The sequence below is a fragment of the Ictalurus punctatus genome, chromosome 10 (assembly GCF_001660625.3).
Source record: "Ictalurus punctatus breed USDA103 chromosome 10, Coco_2.0, whole genome shotgun sequence".
Lineage (NCBI taxonomy): Eukaryota > Metazoa > Chordata > Actinopteri > Siluriformes > Ictaluridae > Ictalurus > Ictalurus punctatus.
In genome coordinates this window covers 14,883,258-14,905,399 of record NC_030425.2, presented here as the reverse complement: position 1 = coordinate 14,905,399, position 22,142 = coordinate 14,883,258, and the positions used below count along the sequence as shown (strand labels likewise).

The following is a 22,142-nucleotide window of genomic DNA, read 5'->3' as shown; positions in this document are numbered from 1 at the left end:
CTTCTTGCTCAGCCATCCAGCAATGCTGAACCCCACACTGACTCACTGTGTCTTTATGTTGCATCAAAAACACCAGAAATTGTTACAATGATACACATGCCTTAAATCAGGATGTGTCAATGCGCAAGTCCAGGTCTAGTGCTCTGGTGTATCTATATGTCAGGTTGAAGAATTTGTTAGGACTGCAATTTTTTTTTTTTTTTTTTGCTCTATCGTAAAATGGCAGCTGTAGTTGATGTCTAACATAAGCTAGCATTAGTATATTCAATAAGCTGAAACATTAACTAAATTTGAATAAAGGACTTTTTTTCTTTGCCTGGAGACTGTAATGAAATGACCCAGGGTGAAGAAATCTGAGCCTTCCAAAAGCTCACAAAATTCTGATTCATTAACAGCTTTTCTCAATGAGAACATGTTAGAGTTCATCTCATAGGATGTGAATGTAGAATTTGTGGCTAACATGCTAGGAAATATCCCCCCTTGTGTCTGGACTGTAGTTAATGTAATGCGAGTATTATCTATTGCTAGCATTGCTAGGCAACAATGACAGAATAACAGGAAATAAGTCAGGACAGAAAAGAATACTGATGGTGTAGTTAGCAAACATAATCCATCCTTAGCATATACTATGTTCCCTGCCTGATTACTGTAGCTACCATAACAGCTAATTTCCCCCATTAGAAAAAAAAATGGATCATATTGCTACACAGGAATGATGCAAGAATAGTAAGTCAGTACAAGAGAATTCTTTTGTAATAATTCTGTTGGTTGGTGTACTTATCAAAATTTATCTAGCATTAGCATGTGTTCATGTTAAGCCTTAGCACATAATTTCCTAAGCTTTATCATACCTAAAGCAGTTTGTAAATAATTATAAAGTGAAATATGTATTAAACACGACTATTTTAATATTTTAAATTAATGCTACAGCAAGTTGGATAAATCTGGGTTCTTTTCTCCCAAAATTCTTACTAGGATGTTGATGTGAGCAGTTTTCAAATCAGTCATTTCACTCACTCCTATTTGACATGAATACAACATCTGTGGCCTACATGTCCAGAGATATCCCATGCAGTTTATAGTTCATGGAGCAGCTTTTTAAAAAAAAAAATTTATTAGAATGTAAGTCAATACTAAAAAAAACTAAATTTTAAATTAAAAAACATCAAATTAGTCACTATGGGCAAAAATCATTTAATTAAAGTGCATGGTAAATTACATTATTACCCTGTAACAGATCTACAGGGACATTGTGCTTGTGTTTAATCCCGTCTTGTCTCCTTACACTGTAGTACAGATACAGAGGTCTGGTGAAAGTGTAAGCTGCAAGCTGTGTGTCCTTTAAGAGAACTTCAAATGCAGTCTTGGAGCCTTTATTGCTTTTGTTACATGACTTGCTCAGTATACAAAAATGACAAACCCCCTACCATGTATGTGGGACTAGGTCCCAGATATAAATTTGGTTTAATACCAGATGCATCTTGAAAAATCTCTTTAAAATATTCCAAAGGAAATTATTCCTAAAGTCAGCAGATATCATAACAGTGTTCATGTCATGTGATACCACCAAAGTTTTTTTTTTTTTTTTTTTTAATCTGAAAATGTTAAAGTATTGTACCGTTCAAAATAATTTAAGCTACATCATTTGTCCTTAAGGGCAAAAAGGGCAAAAAAAGGGCAAAAGTTTGTGGACACCTGACCATCACATTCATATCTGGTTCTTCCCCAAACTGTTGCCACAAAGTTGGACACACACATTTGTGTAGAATGTCTTTGTATGTTGTAGCGTTACAATTTCACTTATCTGGAACTAAGGGGCCCAAGCATATTGCAGCTGTGCACAAACCTCAGCCAACCATGTCCATTTTGACATGGTTTACCAAGGCTGGAGTGGAAGAATTTGAGTGGCCTGCACAGAGCCCTGACCTCAACCCCAATGAACACCTTTGGGATGAACTGGAACACTGATTTCACACCAGGCCTCCTCACCCAACATCAGTGCCCAACTCTAGTTGAAAGCCTTACTTAGAAGAGTAGAGATTATTATAACAGCAAAGGAGCACTAAATCTGGGATGTTAAAAAAACACAAATGGGTGTGACTGGTCAGGTGTCCAAAAACTAAATGTACAACATATTTACCCTTCCTGGTACCACCCTTCACCAACAAGGGAAAGTAGAGTTTGCTAGCTGTGATGTTAGAAATGCACTAGCTTAATTATGCGTGTGAGGATTTAGGCATGCTAGTTTCCATGATGCTAAGCCTGTCACTATAGGCTTCCCTTATATTTTAACTGCATTAGCAGACTTGAAAAAACAAACTCTGTACAACTAAGATATACTGGCTGATCAACTATATTTGAGCTCAGTGTAACATTGTGCAACTTACATTTCAATTTCTGCCAAGTGTTCCTTTAACTCATGAAACAGGTTTTCGCAAACAATACCAATACACCTACTGGTGAGTCACCTCCAACATACCAGTATCGAGAATGCCAGGTAAACTGCCATGTTTGAACAATAGTTTTTCTTTAGTCTGTCAGGTGATATAGCAATAAAATGCTTGGAATTCCTCTGAAGATGAATCTTGAGGATTGAGAAGATCTACACTGATTACCTTGTACATATTTGTGAGTGTATACATTAAGATAATAGCCAAGCTCAACACCAAGGACTGCAGCTGATGTTTAACCTGCTTCAGAGATTATTTTGTACAATTAGCAATTAGCTATCTCAGTAAGCTCACCTGACGTTTTAAATTTGAATTCTAATATACTTTCATTTAATGTAAGGTAATGTACTGTACTTTTACTGTACAATTAAATGAAAAGATATTAGAATGTTTGTATGTAATGTCTGTTAATATTGTGTAGGGTTTTATTGTATTGTCCTTTGGAGACAGGTCTGTTGTACTTGGCGAGCTTTTGAGCTGTTTGAATGCCAATTCTTTGATTTTGTAATCTTGTATTGGTGACTGATTTCTGGTGTAAAGTCTGAGATTAATCAGTGTGTTGCGGTGCCATAATGAGAGAGGATTTGGGGCTTTAGCAAGTGTTTCGTGTCATTGGTAACCACACTGACTAATAATAATAATAATAATAATAACAATTAGGGATGCACTGAAATGAAAATTCTTGGCCGAAGCTGAATATAATGAAAAACTTGGCCGAAGGCCGAATATCAAACACGTTTTTTCGCGTTTTTTCCATTTATTTTGCCATTTTTTCACCATATATTAAATAGTCAAAATGTGCTTTTTACAATTTTGTCTTGCTTTTCGAAGAAAAAAAAAATCATTACAAAAACTACAATTTCAAAATATTTATTTAAGACTGAACATTTTTTTTTTCATTCCAGCAGGCGTAGGCTACCAACAAGGCACAATATAACTTTAAATAAATAAATTAGTAAAATACAAATATTTTGATGTGGTCATCTTTGAGCCCCCCTTGAATAGCCTATGTTAGCCCTATAACTGACTGCTGAAAGAATGGAAAATTCTGTAGCCTACAACAAAAAGTGCATTAAAAAGTGCATTGACAAGAGTGCAAAAAATGGTTCTATTCGGCTGATTATTTTGGGGATATATACCGCTCACCTGTATACCTGTACACCTCGCGGAGTATTAAAGTGGATATAGTATAGCTAGATACGTTGTTAATATTATGATCCTTGATAGATTTAGTTAGTTTAAACTATAGATTAGTTCATTTAGTCCCCGCTGGGTTTTCCGCTCCCAGTCCATAGTACTAGTTCATGTTTGTTGTTTTGTGTTTTGACCCTGTTTTCTGTGACCCCGGCTCTGATTCCAGCTTTGCCCCGTTTATGCCTGTTTGCCGATCGCCCGACCCTTTGCCTGTCTTAACTACGTTTTTTGGATTACGATTTGGATTTGTCTGCCTGGCCTTAAATAAATACGTCTTTACCTGCTTCCATACTCTACTCCGTTACGTCTTGCGACGTAACAGAAACAAATCAAACGCACGTTTCCAGAGTAAACAATGTCACGGTTGTTCAACATCCGAAGAGCATGCGCTCGATGACAACTCGTGTACGTAGCTCGTGCATGCGCGCGCCCCCTCACCTCTCCGAGCGCTGCCGGAAGTGGAGGTCGTGATATTAGCGCGTCTCACTCTGGTTGCTAGGCTATTTAGTCGCGTCATCAAACACGTCAATATTTGGTCAAATCTATTCGGGCTTTTCACTTATTTGGTCGAACACTGAAAGTCCTTTTTTTTCGGCCGAATAATTTCGGTTGCCGAACATTCGGTGCATCCCTAAAATAATCATCAGCATCCTCATCCTCATCACAGCACCAGATTCTCCTGTTTGATCCTGATCCTGGGTTACTGTCTGTGCAGGGTTTCTGTGCATATTCTGCCTTACCAGCATTCATTACTGAAAGTAAGTGATGATGTTTTTTTACTGGGGTGGCCATGCTTCACGCTGGACTGGCACTGGCCACCTCTGCTCACCCCTTGTCCCGTCTCATGCCTGTCCCTCAAATGTCTTGCGATGTAAGTCAGAATTTGTTACTTGGGTTTACACCATTACTGGCCAGCAGATGGCGCAGAATATCACCTGCACCGAGAATTGCACCTTACGCTAATGAACTGAAAAGGGGGTGAAATTCCATCGTCTCCAACACTCTTTATTTCGTTCTCTCTCTCTCTCTCTCTCTCTCTCTCTCTCTCTCTCTCTCTCTCTCTCTCTCTCTCTCCCAAACGCAGGATATTGCTCATTTTATTCGGTTTTATTTTGAACATTAAGATTATATATTTCGTGTATTCGGGAACTGAAAGACTGTCGGCGCGCGCGTGTGGGTCGCGAATGTTCCAGAGAAAATGACGGTTATTTATTTATTTGTTTTAAATCGATTATGAGAGTCTTGGAACGTAACGGATAAAAGGTTTATAGAGGAAGAAGGTGATAACGGTGAATAATTCAGACTTCTCTGTTTTACTCCATCATCACCATAATCGAACCGTGGACAGGTAATGGAATTAAAAAATAATCGTTCTGTTATCTATAGTAGATAATAACAGGCCATTGGTATTGACTGAATTCAGCAAGATGTTCATGTTATTCAGGGATTACATTCCCCCTGAATATGGTTTGTCCATATTTATTACCTATATTTTATAAAATGGGATGTTAAATGCTGTTGCTATGATGTACACGAGCTGCGAGGGTTAAAACTCGCAGGCTGGTGCTGACGTCATGGCTTTGACCTGCTCTACCAGCAAAAACTGAGCTGTTACACAAGTCTCTATTTTTTCTTTAGATTATGTCTCTTTTAATGATATTATTATTATTACTCATTACTATGTCCAGTAAATAATTCATTCATTCATCTTCAGTGACAGCTTTATCCCTGTCAGGGGTAGGAGACACTGACAAGATAGGACATTTCACCCTGGATGTCAGTCCATTACAGGGCAACACACACACACACACGCACACACTAATTCCTTGGGGCAGTTTGAAATCATCAGTCCATCTAATGCCATGTTTTTGGGAGGCGTGAGGAAACAGGAGTACACTGAGGAAACCCACATGGACACGGGGAGAACATGGTAAAACCCCTGTTCCAAAAATAAACCGAGCTTAGGATTGAAACAGGCACCCTGAAGCATTTGAAGCCACAACACTAGACACTGTGGCACTGTGCTGGTCTTAAAATAATTGTTCCTCTAACAAGTCTTTTTGTCTCCTATCTGTTTGTAAGATGGAGAAGCTGTTGAATCAGTGGTTGTGGTCGCAGGAGTTCTGGCTTCCTCCAACTATTACATGGCACGACATTGACAACGGCACAACGGGGGGCAATCACCAGCCTCTTCCCTGCGACCTGCTTGTCGCTCTTCCTCTGGCACTGGGGTTCATTGCTGTCCGCTTTGCTTTCGAAAGGTCAGTTGTTACTGGTATGGAGGTGTTTATGCAGATGCATTTAGGAAGTGAAACATTGATTGTCAAAATAAAAACAACAACATTTTTTTGAAAATACAACTGAAACCTGACAACAGTATTTGTGTTCTTGGAAGATTTGGAAATTAACACACAGTACAGCCATTGGATTTCAGTCCAGCCGACTGGAGATGTATTTGGCTACATGTGTAAATGCATGTGGTTGAAATCCTATCAGGATACAATCCATATACAGGAGCAATGAAATAGGCAAGTGTAAATGCAGTCCTAGTATCACTATACATTAATGTAGTTGCTCAAAGCAAGCTGGGATTCGATCTTAAAAACATGTAATGACGTTTTGGGTGATTTTAAACAGCGTTTAATGGTTACAAGAAGAAAAACATTCTTTAGCTTAACACTTTTAGTTAACCACATACAGGTTTTTTATTTATTTTTTTTTTTTTACTGAAGTTAGCTAACCGAATTGGCTAGACCACAATCAAGCAGTCCAGTTCCTGCCTTAGTCCTGAAACTGGAGCTCTCCCTGTAACTAACCTTATCACCGGATCTTCCGATTGCCTACTCTCACCTAATCAAGCCTCTTGAATTACACATACACACCTTGTCAATCAGTGTACAGGATGCACTTTGAGGCCATTTCAGTTTTAAGCAAAAATGTCTGTACTGATGTAGAGGAGAAAGTGTCAGGCCTCAGTGTGTTGAGGCACTGAGACATTAATTTGACCTGTGGCAAAGGTTTAAGTCTTTTAATGCTAATCTGTCTGTTTTCTCAGGGTGGTGGCTCTGCCGCTAAGCAGGAAGCTGGGAGTGTTTGACAGGGTGCAGGTCCGAGTGCTACCCAACCCCAAGCTGGAGGCTTTTTACATGCAGAGGAAAAAACACTTTACGCAGGTCAGTGGAGAATAATGTTGTAGTTGTGAGGGATTCTATTCAGGGGGTTGAATAATTTTGAAACTGGAGAAATCATTATAAGTTGCATTTTCAGTTGAATTTGGGGAAACAACTTGAAGCATCCATCGTGTTTAACTATTTCAGTTGCTTTTGTTTGATTTGTTCATTGCACACAGCTGTAAATATTGTCACAGTAAACCTGATTTTCAATGGGGATTGAATAAGTTTGATTGCAACTGTACATATATATATCTCGAATAAGGTATTAAATGTATCTATGTGGGCTATGCTGTACATTGTGCAAAGTGGTAATAGTTTAAATACTCCATGCTGTACTTTTAAAATGTGTCCTGCTTTGGAAATTGAACAATGAACTTTTACCGCATGACAGGACTCATGAGTAACTGAGTCATCTTCTATCACGTTGTAATGATCATGTTTTAATTAATTTAGTTTTTGTTTAAAAAAATATATTATTAAAATTTTACCTAATTTGAAATTGACATTTCCATAACAGTCTCATAACTGTGCTAGAGCAATGTACAGTGCTATGATAATTGTAACTTAAACCCCTGTGCTTCAGTCTTATCCAGCAACATCCTGCAAAATAATTTAGCTAGTTTCAAAATTAAAGCTAATATTTGTGGAAAAAAAAAATTTAAACAACTATACACAATATAGCTCTCAGCCCACATGTATTAAATGAAGCGCATTAAACATGATTGGTGACAAAAGTGTGCTTTTTCAGTTTGCACTAATTCTATAAGGCTAATGTTACAAATCATGCAGTCCCCTTGAAAGACATTGTATGGCTCAAAGCACTTCTACTTAAACAATTTCATAAAATGTTGCAATAAGAGTTTATTTTACCAAATAAATGTACAAATCATGCTGAAATTACAAAACCATCTAAAATCACTTCGATTATACAGATACACCTTTCAAAATAACTGGGTGGCTGTGAGAGAAGTGGCTGTCACTTTCATTTGTATTTACACCCAATTTCAATATGAATTCTGCTGTAAAACTCTCATAAATTCCCAGGAAAGGTTGCATCCAGAACGTAGTACCAGTAGTGCAACTTGCCCACAAGTTACAACAAGGCATAACTTGCCCACCTTCATGTGCAAGATTGTAGAGACTTTCTGTGTGATTTGTTAGTTTGTGTCACTCAAACGCCACCTTGCATAATTCATCAGCTATTCCTAAAACAGGACTGTAGTGAGACCTTTTTTTTTCATTTGACTAAAGTGTGCTCTGCGATAAAGGATTCTTCGTTCTGCTAATAAGCCTTGTTGCTTATTTGCAAACCTCACATTTTCATTTTCTGTTTGCTCATGGATCAAATGCTCAATGCTGAACAAAGCAGTTTGTCATTTTAGTCCATATTTGACACTGTCAGATTCTTCCTTGCATGACCTTTAAAGCACATATTAGCAAGCAATAAAACTTGCCTTCTATTGGAAATATAATCAACAACAGAGTGATGTACAGCCACTCTGGAGTGTCTTCTACCACAGCAATATGGCAACAATTTGCACATTTATATTTCTAACAGATTTAATCGCATTAAGAACAATGCATCACAATTTTTAAAATCCATTTGTAGTTACATTTAATGTTGTAAAATTGGCAGAAAAAATTGCCCCAGTTATCATCTACATTGTAACAGCTATTAACAGTCATTTCCTTACCAGCTTTTATTTTTTTAAGTTAATGAGACAAAAAAAAATGCAGCTTGTCATGTCACTGAATCCCCACAAAGCACAAAGGTGTTTGCCCTGCAGACTTCCCCTACACCATGAAGTTTAGTTTACATGAGCAGCTTCCCATTTCACTTAAAAAGTTCTAACACTGGAGTCTTCTTACATCCCATTGTTCATCCTTCCTGCCAAATTCTTTACCATATCAACTTGACAATGATTCTACAGTTTTCTTTAAAACATTACTTTAAAAATGTATTTTTAGGCTTAAATTATGTGTGCCTCTGCTATGCAAATGCCTAGAGAAATGTCTTGTAGCCAGAACTACCCTGAGAGCTGCTGTTTAAGAAAATTAATCAACAGCTTCTGACCAATCAGAATTGAGAATTTATGGCCCACAATGCTACAGGCCATTGCATAACTCTGATTCAGTGTTAATACAGGTTTCATGCATTATTACCCATCAAAAAGTACATTAGCTTGATTGCTGTAAAGTAACAGTGCCATTTTCCTCCATTCAGAGCGAGCTCATGGGCCTGGAGAAGCATTGTGGACTCACAATGCGTCAGATTCAGAATTGGCTCAGGCTTCGCCGCAACCAGGACAAGCCGAGCAATACCAAGAAGTTCTGCGAAGCTTCGTGAGCAAATTTAGCCTCTTCACACATTTATCATGGTTGTTAAGTTGGGTTGACTCATGCGAATGATGAATGAAAATGAGGAAGAGAGCAATGGTGATATATTTCAAACAATCTGTCTCTGTCTCTATTTGCAGGTGGAGGTTTGTTTTCTACCTCATCGCATTCACGGCAGGACTCACCTTCTTGATTGATGTGAGATGTCAGATCCATCACCTTTTTTTTCTCTCTGGGAAATTTAATTAGCCACATTACAGTCTATGATGCTACCAGCACCATGCTTCAGTGCTTTTTCTCAGCTGCCAATGTACCTAAACATGTAATCTTGTGAATAGTTTAAATAGAAGATAAATAGCCCATAATTAATAAACACAAGAGCCCATAATATTGAAGAACAAATTTTTTTTTAATGCAAAAAATGGTGACTGCATAAGAATTCACCTTCATGGCTGTGTAACCGCTAAATTAGTTCTGCTAAGGGACTAAGTGTAAATTGTTTTCTTCTCTCCCACACAGACAGCCTGGTTTTGGCACTACCGCGAGTGCTGGCGTGGATACCCCAAACAAGTGAGTGGTCTTTGCATTTCGTCTTTTGTGTTGTTGGTATGTGCTGAGAAATTAAATGAGAAAGGCACAGCTTTGCTTTTTTGCTTTCTCTAAAGCAGCACATGGAAATCAGATCATAAAAAGGAGTGGGGTATTTATATCTAGCAGTTTTGCACTGTGCAAACTGCAAAATAAAATCTTATAGACTTAGCTCAGGAGATATCATTCGGTATGCAAGCACAGGTTTTGCAGAAAAATGTGTTTCTGGCTACACCTTTTTCACATTTTGTCCATCTTTAGGGATAGAGAAACAACAGAAGCATGTGTGTGAAGTGTGTGTGAGATCCAAAACAATATAGCAGATTTAAGTGTGTTTGATGATTTAGGCATGCAGTTTGCACAGTCCTAAACTGGTAGCAGAATTAGAAATATGGAGGATTCAGAATGTAAAACAATAGAAAAGAGAGTATTGTAAAGAGCTGAACAGGTGAATATACACATTGTGTTGTTCATGCGTCATTCATTTTTTATTTCTTCCTCTGTCTCTCCCCTTCTGTTTGTGCCTCATTGTAGCCTGTGGCTGATTCGCACTACTGGTACTACATTCTGGAGCTCAGCTTCTACTGGTCGTTGCTGCTGTGTGTCTCTGTGGATGTCAAACGCAAAGTGAGATCAGTGGTGTATCAGTTGATCAGATTTTTATTAGGATTTTTAAGCTGACACTGACAACAGACATCTGATGTCTAATACAAGGAAAACAGTGAAAGAGGCGTGGTCTCTGTGCCGGTCGGTTACAGTGAAGGTGGTGTGTCACTGTTACTTACAGAGACAGATGCCAGACAACCTTAATCAGTACTGACAGACATGGAAGCCAAACCTCCTTCACTGAGACTGGCCCATTGATAAGGTGGTCTTGTACAGTATCTCACAAAATTGAGTACACCCCTCACATTTTTGTAAATATTTGATTATATCTTTTCTTGTGACAACAATGAAGAAATGACACTTTGCTACAATGTAAAGTAGTGAGTGTACAGCTTGTGTAACAGTGTAAATTTGCTGTCCCCTCAAAATAACTCAACACACAGCCATTAATGTCTAAACCGCTGGCAACAAAAGTGAGAACACCCCTAATTGAAAATGTCCAAATTGGGCCGAATTAGCCATTTTCCCTCCCCGGTGTCATGTGACTTGTTAGTGTTACAAGGTCTCAGGTGTGAATGGGGAGCAGATGTGTTAAATTTGGTGTCATCGCTCTCACACTCCCTCATACTGGTCACTGGAAGTTCAACATGGCACCTCAGGGGAAAGAACTCTCTGAGGATCTGAAAAAAGAATTTTTGCTCCAAATAAAGATGGCTAGGCTATAAGAAGATTGCCAAGACCCTGACACTGAGCTGCAGCACGGTGGCCAAGACCATACAGCGGTTTAACAGGACAGGTTCCACTCAGAACAGGCCTCGCCATGGTCGACCAAAGAAGTTGAGTGCACGTGCTCAGCGTCATATCCAGAGGTTGTCTTTGGGAAATAGACATATGAGTGCTGCAAGCATTGCTGCAGAGATTGAAGGGTTGGGGTTTCAGCCTGTCAGAGCTCAGACCATACGCCACACACTGCATCAAATTGGTCTGCATGGCTGTCGTCCCAGAAGGAAGCCTCTTCTAAAGATGATGCACAAGAAAGCCCGCAAACAGTTTGCTGAAGACAAGCAGACTAAGGACATGGATTACTGGAACCATGTCCTGTGGTCTGAGGAGACCAGAATAAACTTATTTGGTTCAGATGGTGTCAAGCGTGTGTGGTGGCAACCAGGTGAGGAGTACAAAGACAAGTGTGTCTTGCCTACAGTCAAGCATGGTGGTGGGAGTGTCATGGTCTGGGGCTGCATGAGTGCTGCCGGCACTGGGGAGCTACAGTTCGTTGAGCGAACCATGAATGCCAACATGTACTGTGACATACTGAAGCAGAGCATGATCCCCTCCCTTCGGAGACTGGGCTGCAGGGCAATATTCCAGCATGATCACATTGTTAAAGAAGCTGAGGGTGAAGGTGATGGACTGGCCAAGCATGTCTCCAGAACTAAACTCCATTGAGCATCTGTGGGGCATCCTCAAATGGAAGGTGGAGGAGCACAAGGTCTCTAACATCCACCAGCTCCGTGATGTCTTCATGGAGGATTGGAAGAGGACTCCAGTGGCAGCCTGTGAAGCTCTGGTGAACCCCATGCCCAAGAGGGTTAAGGCAGTGCTGGAAGATAATGGTGGCCACACAAAATATTGACACTTTGGGCCCAATTTGGACATTTTCACTTAGGGGTGTACTCACTTTTGTTGCCAGCGGTTTAGACATTAATGGCTGTGTTTTGAGTTATTTTGAGGGGACAGCAAATTTACACTGTTATACAAGCTGTACACTCACTACTTTACATTGTAGCAAAGTGTCATTTCTTCAGTGTTGTCACATGAAAAGATATAATCAAATATTTACAAAAATGTGAGGGGTGTACTCACTTTTGTGAGATACTGTACGCCTCTGATTTGTACTAAATGGGGGCAGGGCAGGCTCAGGGCAGGGAATGGTAGGGAATTAAAACCAAGACATCTGCACAGTAGTTAATCACTTTGTTGTCATATTGCATTGTATCTCATCTAAACTTAACTGGCCTCTTTAAGTGTATTGCGATGTATCGTATAGGCTTATAGAGTCATATAGACTAGAGATTAAGCTTATATGGCAAGTTTTTTTGTAACTACTGACATATTAATTAGAAATATGGCAGTTGGGGAGTTATTTAGACAATAGTAGTAGCATCACCAATTTTATTTAATACTTGTTAATACACAGGCTCAATCCCAAATATATTTGTATTCACTACATATGCATACTAGATATAGCATAGTAGCATTGAGCCTATGTAGTGCACTATATCCACAAATGTAATAGTATTTGAGATTCAGACACAGTTAAAAGAGCCACAGAAAAAGAGAACACTGGAAAAAAGCTATTATCTACATTAAATGAAACTATTTACCTGTAAGATTACTTTTATTATATAGTTGTTTCGTGTTTCTTTTAAAAAAAAATGTAATAATGCTTATATAGGTTGCTAAAGTTGTCAGCTATGATTGAACCCATTACCACATGAGCTACAGCTTAATTTCATGTCTGATGCCTGCAGGACTTCAAGGAGCAGATCATCCATCACATTGCGACCATCTCACTGATTAGTTTCTCCTACTGCGCCAACTTTGTACGGGTTGGAACAGTTGTGATGCTGCTGCACGACTCATCCGACTTCCTGTTGGAGGTACTCCACGTTACATTCTGGTCGCTCCTTGTGACTGTTTCTTCCAAAACCTGCTTTACCAAATTCTCTTCCCATGACAGATATAGTATCTAAATTTGAACTATGTGCAGTTGGCAGAAATTTCAGCCTGTTTAAACTACTCTTACTGTAAGCCACAGGGAACCTGAATTACCTTCTAATGAGGTTAATGTTGGTATTTAGGACCACTATATGTAGTACAATGTATGAATAATTTATGATGTCTGCTTGTGCTTTACCAGACTATTGTTATCAGTCCTGATCTTGTGTAACACTTGCGTAAAAATGATCCCCTCACCACTAACAACGATGATATTATTTTTGCAGGGGAACTGTCCATAATCTAAAATATAAAGAACCTCAGTGTAATATTTCAGCAGGAATAAAAATGTATTTAAAGGATTAAGCGAGGAATACAACAGGACTAGGCATGCTGGACACAAAGTGTAGTTACTGCTACCACCCTGAAGTGGACTCATTTCTTATAACAGCACATCCCAACAGGTTTAATTCTTCTTATACCACAGCAGTTTGCAAATAATTACAATTTGAATTTATTAATGAACGACACATTGTGCTTTTTAACCATTTCTAGTTACAGGTTAGGTCCTGTTATTCTCTCACGTCATAGCAGCTATAAACAGTTGTTCCTTCACCAGATGCATTTGTATCTCTTCTCTGTCCTGAAGACATTCTCAGAAGACTCCTTCCAGAAATGTTAAATTAACATCAGCTTACAGAAAACGTCTCCCATGTCAACAATTATACATGTCATATTATACAAAATACATTTTTTACATTATACATTTGTTAAATAACAACATATTTTAATCTCTTCATAAAATGTATAGCTATGAAGTATGTAGATTACATATGTAGATTATTCATTGTCTTCCCTGTACTGCAGTGTAGTAACTGTAGCTTTTATTGTAGAAATGATAACATATGAGAATGAGCACATTAATATAAACCTATCATATGAATTACAGCTGGCACTACTGTCAGAGCTGCTGTTAGAAAATTAATCACTGCCAAGAATTCAAAAGCACTGTGGTCTAATGAGGGTATGATAGAACAATGTTCAGGCACCAGATAAACTTGATGATCGGACAGATCTGATGTGTAGTCTAATATTTTAATGAGTAACCTTGATTAACAGCCCTCTGTCCAAGACCCTCAGCCTGCTACACCACTCAGGCAGACCTAAATACAACAACACAAGAGTCTTGAGCAACCTACCCAATTATCACAGTAGGCTAGGCTTTCTGGGTTGGTGTTTTTTTTACTTGATAGGTTATCCTCAGCCCTCCTTGTAAATTCACTTGTAGTGATTTTATCTTTTCAGGATGTACCACCTGCCTGTGATAATCTTTTTAAAAATCTCCCTGGTGATTACAATCATGGTAACATCTAAGTGTTTTCTGTGACAGTTAATTAAGCCTAAAAAGCCTGGTAATGTTTTTAAAGGTTTTTCCTCCATTCTAACTACTCCAATTTAACTATGTTGATGTTGTATACACTTTTTAATTGCTATGTTAGTTTTTATTATTTAAAAAAAAACATTTTAATTTATTGGAAATTTGGAGTCATTTCAAATCTTTTTCTTTTTTCTGTTATGTTCACAGTCTGCTAAGATGTTTAACTACGCTGGCTGGAAGAAGACATGCGACAGCCTCTTTGTTGTTTTTGCTGTGGTTTTCCTGGGAACTCGCCTTATTGTCTTTCCATGCAGGTAAATGTGCCAATATCACTGTAAATCTGTGAGGCATTTTCAGTCTGTGAAAAAAATAATGAGAAGACTTTTGTCTCTTTCAGAAGATACAGTCTGTTATTTTTTAGAACTGATCATTTTGATGAATGAACGTTTTTGGTGCTGCGACTTTGTACTGATTTCTATTATTTGCATTTTTCACAATGCCATGTTACCGCATTTTTGACTGCAAATAGCTAAAACAATTTTTAAAAAGGCGAAGGAACTGAGTTGTAAATCCAAATCACAGCTTTAGGTTATTAATACAAATCAGTCCCTCCAGGATTTTGGTATTTTGCAATTGCAGAAATTAACGCAAAATCAAGCAAACTCCACAATATGTGGAGGAGCTTGCAATTTTTCTAAATTACCACAGAATTTCTGCAGATTTGAGCCAAGACACGTCATGTGACATGCATTCAGCCAAAGCCCTCTTCGATTCACATGCGTCAAACGTGAGTACAGCTAAAAGGTCACATTTACCAACAAACATCACTACGAAAAACCATGCAAAGAATTTTGTGCAATTGCAGTTTTGCCAATTCAAGTAGTTTTCCACAAAAAACCCCCACAAAAAACACAAAAAAGTTGCATCGCAAATTTTGAAAAAAACCGAAGTAAAATCAAGCATTTTTGACCACAACAATCACAAAAAACCTCAGCGAAATCCTGTACGGACTGACAAATTACTTCTCCGATGTATTATGTCCAACTTTACAAACCAGGGTTTATGCTTCTCTTGCTGTATCTGTAGCCCTGCCTCAATCCATGATGTAACAGGGTGCATTTGTTCCTCTGTTACATATAACTGAGCCTAACTGGCACAAATCTAGCATGTACAGTACATACCTGTGATATAAAGTCCAGTACTGCAACTAACTGGACTTGGACTTGCATGAATTTCACATGCTCTGATGTAGAAATATGATATGAAAATGATTCGTTGTTTATCATAAAATAAAGACCACACGTGTCATTAAGGCAGCCATAATCTTAGAGATAATTTAATAAATTAGTGAGGCTCCATTAAGGATTTGATTTCAATTTAGCTTGAGAAGTAGTTTACAGATCTGAGATATGATGAGATATGAGAGCAAAGGTAACCCTTTGTTCACACTAACAAGCAACAAGCAACATTTGTGAGTGCCGTGATTTCAGAAACAGCAGCGAGAGACAGCACGACAAGCAACGTTTGAATTTTTTTTTTTCAATTCCATGCAAATTAGGTATGATACAGTAAAGTGACAAATCCGAACAACTGGCTCATATAATTCCTCTGACCAGTCCTCTGGAGCTTGTGGTACGACACTTCTTCACTTCCCCACTCACAACTTTAGTTCATACCTGCAGTTCCCATTTACTGTTTAATGAGGAAAAATTGAAGAGTGAACAGTTGTTAATCTTTTCCTGTCATATGGAACCTCTAATTAAATGGGTATACAGACATGACAAAGCAAAATAAAGCTTGGAAGGAAGTAGCAGAGATTGTTGCTGCCTCTGGTGTAGACAGCTAGTACAGTTAGCTTGTTTTGCTAATCGACCAAGAAAGCTACTACGATGCCTAGTAGTTTACGTGTAATTCAAACTTAATTATATTTTAAACAAGTGATGTTTACAAATCATATAGTGTGGTGTAGGCTTTACTTCTGTTTGTCATTGGAACTAAAAAAAATAAAAATAAAAAAAACGCTGTACAGTGCATGCCCACAAGCGACATTACCGGGGGCCACATGTCCACAAGAGACAAACTATGATTGACATGAGTGACTTGTTGCTTGCTAGTGTGAAGGTGAGACTTGAGGGACTGGACTCGAGAGTAGGATTTGGTTCTTAGTTCATTTTACTGGACTAATCTTTTCTCTTTGCCCACTAGGGTGCTTTACTCAACATTCGTGGAGTCATTGGATTTCTTCAAGCCATTCCCTGGTTATTACCTCTTCAATGGCCTCCTGCTGGTGCTGCAGGCACTGCACATTTTCTGGGCTTATCTCATTCTGCGGATGCTCTACAAATTCATCTTCTTGGGCAAAGTATGGAATATTACCAAAAGCTGTTGTTATAAATGTAGCAGGCAATATTAGTACCACTGAGTTCATAACATTTTGTACTACGCTCAGGTGGAGAAGGACGAGCGGAGCGATGACGAGAGCGATGTAGAAGAGGAGGGAGAGGACAGTGGCATGGAGGGAGAGTGTTGCTGGGAGCAGAGCAAGGGAACCCTCAACTCCAAGCTCGGCTCACTGGCTGACAACTGTGTCCTCAACAACCTGACCCATCAGAGGAGAAACATGAACAGCAGACTGCCAAAAGCCAGATAGTATTCCTCCTCCACTTCACTGTTAATATTTATTACAAGCCATCCTTACATAAAAAATACACATAAGAGCATTTTTATGCACTGTTTTAACAGTATAAGATAGGAATTTCAGGTATTCTTGAAATCTGTTTATTTCTCATGAAAGGTACACAGCAGCAGTCTTTACTGTGTTTTAAAGGGATACTCCAAGTCTTTTGAATCTAATCTCTATCCATTACATCTATATTGCATTTAACACATTCATCAGTTTGACACTTTTCCCTGTACTAAGAAAAGAATCAAACCCTTTTTGGGTTTGTGCAATTGTTTTAATATATTGAAAATGTGTGAATTTATGATGTGAATTAAACACTACAGCCTTTACACAGTATAGGTTTTAGGATGAGGCAGACAGTTTAATGGAAAACTGGAGCAAACATTCATCCACTCTTTTTTTCAGTAAAGGAACTTCAAAATACTCCTCCATGGTCTCATCCATGGTACTAACACCACTTGCAAAAGATTTAGTGTAAAAAAAAAAAAAAGGAGTATTCACTTAAATATTCTAAGTGTGTTGGTATTACTCTCTATTATAGAGAGTATTCTTAAAGGGAGTGTTAATTGTGAAATAAATCCAGCATATGGAATGCATTACATTCCTAGCAAGAAATAATGGCATTTTTAAAAAAGTACAAACAAAAAGAACCCTACAATTTAGGCGTAGCTCAGAAAACGTTTGCATATAAACTTAAATGTTGTTTAATCGTATGTTTCTAATGAAGTTATTCAGTATTATAATGTAGAAAAGACAGATAACATTTAGGTAGCTTTTTCTAACAGAGGGATCCCAGTATTTCATTCTTTGCACTGTTGAATTTTCACACTAGAAATCCCAAAATGGCACTGGGTTTACCTTCTTAAATCTGAATCATCACCAATGTTTTTCTACATATTCATATGTTCATACTTTTTTCTTTTACTTGAGAAGACTCATCCGTGCTTAGTGATGGACTCAGCACTGACCTTCTTGACTTGGCAACTTCTCTCTATGATAGATGCCTTTCATGATTTATTGATTCATGAGATCTTAGTGCTTTGCATTATGCGGACCTGCTTGCTCAGCTCTTTCTGCAGTATCTGCAACTCAGCTTGCCTTACAAGACCAAAAGAGTCCTTGTTGTGTCCATATGATCTGAGCAGTGTGTTTGCTCTTAAACATTTGGTTATCTTATTATTACGAATACTAGGAATAATAGCATTGTCTGATAATTCGGACGGGACTGCTCATTTTGCTTCTTTAAAACAGATTGGCTTTGGAAACAGTTCAGGAGCTGATGGGAACAAATAATCCATACCAATATTTAAAGCATAGTTTAGTATGTGCCCTTACCTCAATCATTAACAGTATAGTTTGGACAAAAATATTAACAAGGCTAGCAACAGTGACTGTTGCGATTGAATACTGAACAATGCCTTGAATACTGATGTATAGCTCTAAAATCACCTTACCCAGAGCCATTTTATTCTGAAAAGTATTGGTATGACTCTGGTCACATGGCCCCCTGAGTTTAATTTGCTTGAAGCACATTAAAGAGGAAGTGGTTTGTATTGTGCTATCCAATAGGCATGTGGCCATTCTATTGCAGGTGCTTACTTAGCTTGTCTGTTATTTGCACTGTTGTTAATACTGAACCTTCTGCTTGTGAGCCACTATCTGCAGGGCCTTGTACTTATGAAATATCTTAAGAGTACAATGCTGGTCTGGGGTCAGTTTTGCCTTTAATGACCTAACAATAGGAATACGCTATGGAGCTGGTCCTGGTCCTTGTTCGTAACTGACTTGTAATTTCTTTCTGTATAAATAATCTCAGTTACTTCACTGTGTAGTTGAAGCCCCATGTTTGTTGTCATTTATGTTGCAGTGATACCAGACGAGGCATTTATTGGTAAGTCTGTGAGGGAAAATGCATGGCTATAGTGGTGATATGCCACACCCGGTTGTTATACAAGCTCCAGGTGTATTCTCTTTATTTACTTTAACATAAATAAATCAATACAAAAGTGCTAAAACAACCACTCCTTTTTCCTAATTGATAGGATCTGACTCTCTATTTTTTTTTTTAATTGCAATTGAAAAAGTTTGTGGTATTGTTTAATCATGCATCTGAAAGAAATTATGTATAACAAAAACTGTAAAATGACTGATGAAGGATGCAGCATGGTATTGCTATTAATGTACCAATTTACAATCTGATTCATGATCTGATTCATCTGTCCATCAAGCGGACCGTGACACAACCTCGTATGGGGACAGGGCATGGTATTGCATCATTCATTTCTATGCAAGTGTCAGTGTACAGGTCCAAGAGTACCATGTTTGTAGAAACTTTGTTAATCTTTCTCTCACTAATCAAGTAGATTTGTCCATTCACAGTAGAACAGCCAGTGAAGAACTTTCTGTCTAGAAATTCCTCTTCCAGAACAGTCCACTCGTCAGTATCAACATCCAGCCGCAGCGCCTTACCTCCAAGCAGATAGATGGCACCATTGAGCTCAGTGGCGAGAAGGTCATAACTAGGGATGGATGAGAAGAAGCAAAAGAAACACCACAGTAATATTGTATCCATGTGCACAAATAATTGACTGATATGAATAAGGTATAATTTTTTTAAAAATCTCGGTGGTGCAAGGAATTGAATAGAATATGGCTTTTTTTTTTTTTTTTCATTAAGCTCATTTGCCAAAGCAGCTTGGTAACATCTGTATATTTCTATTAGCTGTCAGTGGCATATGTTGTAGATTAGTTGTTAACAAAATACTACAATTTTGTTTCCGTACCGTGGAAATGGAGAATAGGATACTACATCCCACTGGTCAACCTCGGTCTTATACCTCTGAATTCCACTGTATACCTCTCCGTTTTCATCCAAACCACAAGCCACATAGATACAGGAGCCCATAGCAACCGCAGCTGCTCTTTCTACTACTCGTATCATGGGACTAACACTGTTCCAGCAGTCTGCTCCCAGCACTAGCCTCTCCACATCAGGTGCAAGCCCCTCATCCATGCTGCCTCCCAGCACAAAGACCTGGAATTCAAGTGCCACTGAACAGTGGCTGTGCCTGGATTTCTGCAATGCTGGACCATCCACCCAGCGCTCGTTGCTGCACTCATAAATCCGAACCCAGTCCACACTGTACCACAGAACCTCCCGGAAGTAGCCACCAGTCACCACCACGTTGTTACCTTGAAGAAGTTGATGGTGTTGGTCAATCTGAGACAGCGAGAGCTAAGATGTTTTATGAAACAGAGTCCAATCCTGCCCCTGGAAATGTACTTGATCCAGTTAAGCAAAATATAGAGATGTTAGAATAGGTTGCAACTTAATGTAACAAGAGTGTTGATCTCCTGGAGCAGGGTTGGGCCTTAGTGGACTGAACAACTTTTCATATAAAACCAAAGATCCAAAGGAGTGATGATGTCATGCCAGATATACAGTGAGTGGTAAAAAAAAGATTTGTTACCTACTGCTGCTACTGAGTACTGTGTTAAGCACTTCCTCTGTAAAGGTGGCAAAGACTGCCACCTTCCACTGCGTGGGTTGAACTGGTAAAAAGACTGCTGGCCCTGTTCATGTGGTCCACCAAGCACAAACAGCATCTCTCTTGACCGAGTTCTGGGCATTGATCTGCCCATGGTCCAGCTGGTGGGGATATGATTGTTCAGTTTGCAGATGAGCTTGGCACGAGGGTCAGAACTTTTCATCTTGGTCAGGAGATCTGTGATGTATGGCAGACTCAAGCTCTCAGGTCTAACCAGCCCTGCCAGCTCCAGGAAGTCATCCTCACGACTAGGGTCATATGTCGCCCAGCGCAAAGTAACCTCAAAGGCCAAGTCTTCCCGTGGAACAAAAAGGTCATCACTAGCAAGGAGGTCGGCAATGGTCTCCTTGGAGAGGTGCATAAAGTCCTCCTCAGAAACTATAGCTGGTAGGTGGGTGAGAACCACTTCTCGTGCAGCAGCATAAAGCTCCAGACAGCCTAGCTGCCATGCATAGGCCATCATGCCTAAACAGTTGCTCAGGTGTAACTCTCTCTCCAGGAACTTGCAGCATAGAAGCCTGGCTTTTTCCAGCTGAAGGAAATTTGCAGTCTCAAGAACTCCCAGGACGTTCTTCCTGTCAAGATGTAATCTGAGGTTCTGAGTGTACTCCATAAGACTGCGGAAAGGGTCCAAACCTACACCTTTGATTTCAATGTGCCGCTTGCTGCTCTCTCGACCTCCGCCAAAGAACAGTGCTTGGAAGTATGGACTCACTTGGGCCAGTCGCTTACGGTTTACAAAGAAGGATTCAGTCTCCACTTGAAGCACAACATCTGGCATCAAATCTTCACTATCCTCTTGGACCTCTTCATGGAGCTCTTTGTCATCGGTCCCTGGACCTGGACATTTGCTCTCTACCACTTGCTTTTCACAAGCCATGTCTCTGAGCTAACACTCGTAAACTTGTTGCTTGGGGTACTCCTGTTCTCCGTAATATTTATAACCTCTCCTAGATGATCACTGACACTGGGGATGGGGTAAGCATGCAAGAGAAAAACAGGGGCTAAATATAGCCACAAACACTGCAATGTGATAACCCAATGGTTAAAAGCATGCTGCTTATTTGTATATGCATGTCTGGCATGTTCCAGAGATGTCAGGATAAGTGTCACTTTAACACATAAATCCAAAGAAAATGTAACAGCTAAAACAGTATGTGCAACATGGGTATTTTTTTTTTTTTTTTAACTCTCTGGAACTCGTGGCATTCATCTCAACTGTTCCAAAAAATGCTAAACAATATTTTCCTGTAAAGTATGCTTCATGATTATTAAAATATAAATAAAAGGGATTAAGGTATTTGTGATATACATTTTTTTTTTAAATTAAACAATTCACAATAAAGCCTTAACTACACAGAGTACTCGCAGCTTTTTAAAATTTGTACTAATTTAATTTTATTGAACCAGCTAGCTAAACTACAGGCAAAAGGGAAATATATAAGTTTTAAAATGAAATGTATA

At 38.9% G+C, this 22,142-nt stretch overlaps 2 protein-coding genes across 5 annotated transcripts; one reads left to right on the top strand and one right to left on the bottom strand.

Annotated features, from left to right (window-relative positions):
* Positions 1–2,478: 2,478 nt before the first annotated feature.
* cers4a (ceramide synthase 4a) lies at positions 2,479–19,297 on the top strand. 4 transcript variants are annotated; one of them, XM_017478691.3, is made up of 12 exons: positions 4,501–4,992; positions 5,359–5,574; positions 5,727–5,905; positions 6,700–6,817; positions 9,042–9,160; positions 9,295–9,352; positions 9,674–9,724; positions 10,277–10,369; positions 12,883–13,011; positions 14,655–14,761; positions 16,653–16,809; positions 16,897–19,297. In XM_017478691.3, exons 2-12 carry the CDS (start codon positions 5,572–5,574, stop codon positions 17,095–17,097), a joined length of 1,215 nt encoding a protein of 404 aa, XP_017334180.1. In that variant the 5' UTR covers positions 4,501–4,992; positions 5,359–5,571; the 3' UTR covers positions 17,098–19,297. The 4 variants fall into 4 exon arrangements, with proteins under 4 accessions (XP_017334183.1, XP_017334182.1, XP_017334180.1 ...); XM_017478694.3 differs by lacking the exons at positions 4,501–4,992; positions 5,359–5,574 and adding an exon at positions 2,479–2,628; XM_017478693.3 differs by lacking the exons at positions 4,501–4,992; positions 5,359–5,574 and adding an exon at positions 3,631–4,402.
* Positions 18,635–21,688, bottom strand: LOC108271251 (kelch-like protein 24). Its single transcript, XM_017478695.2, has 3 exons — positions 20,601–21,688; positions 19,914–20,322; positions 18,635–19,649 (listed from the first exon to the last, which is right to left on the bottom strand). The coding sequence occupies exons 1-3, from the start codon at positions 21,556–21,558 to the stop codon at positions 19,343–19,345; spliced, it is 1,674 nt and encodes a 557-aa protein (XP_017334184.1). The 5' UTR covers positions 21,559–21,688; the 3' UTR covers positions 18,635–19,342.
* Positions 21,689–22,142: the final 454 nt, after the last annotated feature.

What these genes read in the sequence shown, in the direction of transcription:
- cers4a (XM_017478691.3), top strand. An exon ending in GTCCGCTTTGCTTTCGAAAG is followed by an intron (nt 5,906 to 6,699) that starts GTCAGTTGTTAC and finishes CTGTTTTCTCAG; the next exon opens with GGTGGTGGCTCTGCCGCTAA. An exon ending in GGAAAAAACACTTTACGCAG is followed by an intron (nt 6,818 to 9,041) that starts GTCAGTGGAGAA and finishes TCCTCCATTCAG; the next exon opens with AGCGAGCTCATGGGCCTGGA.
- LOC108271251 (XM_017478695.2), bottom strand. Translation starts at nt 21,558, where the DNA reads ATGGCTTGTGAAAAGCAAGTGGTAGAGAGCAAATGTCCAGGTCCAGGG. An exon ending in GTACTCAGTAGCAGCAGTAG is followed by an intron (nt 20,323 to 20,600) that starts GTAACAAATCTT and finishes AACTTCTTCAAG; the next exon opens with GTAACAACGTGGTGGTGACT. An exon ending in TCCTATTCTCCATTTCCACG is followed by an intron (nt 19,650 to 19,913) that starts GTACGGAAACAA and finishes ATCCATCCCTAG; the next exon opens with TTATGACCTTCTCGCCACTG.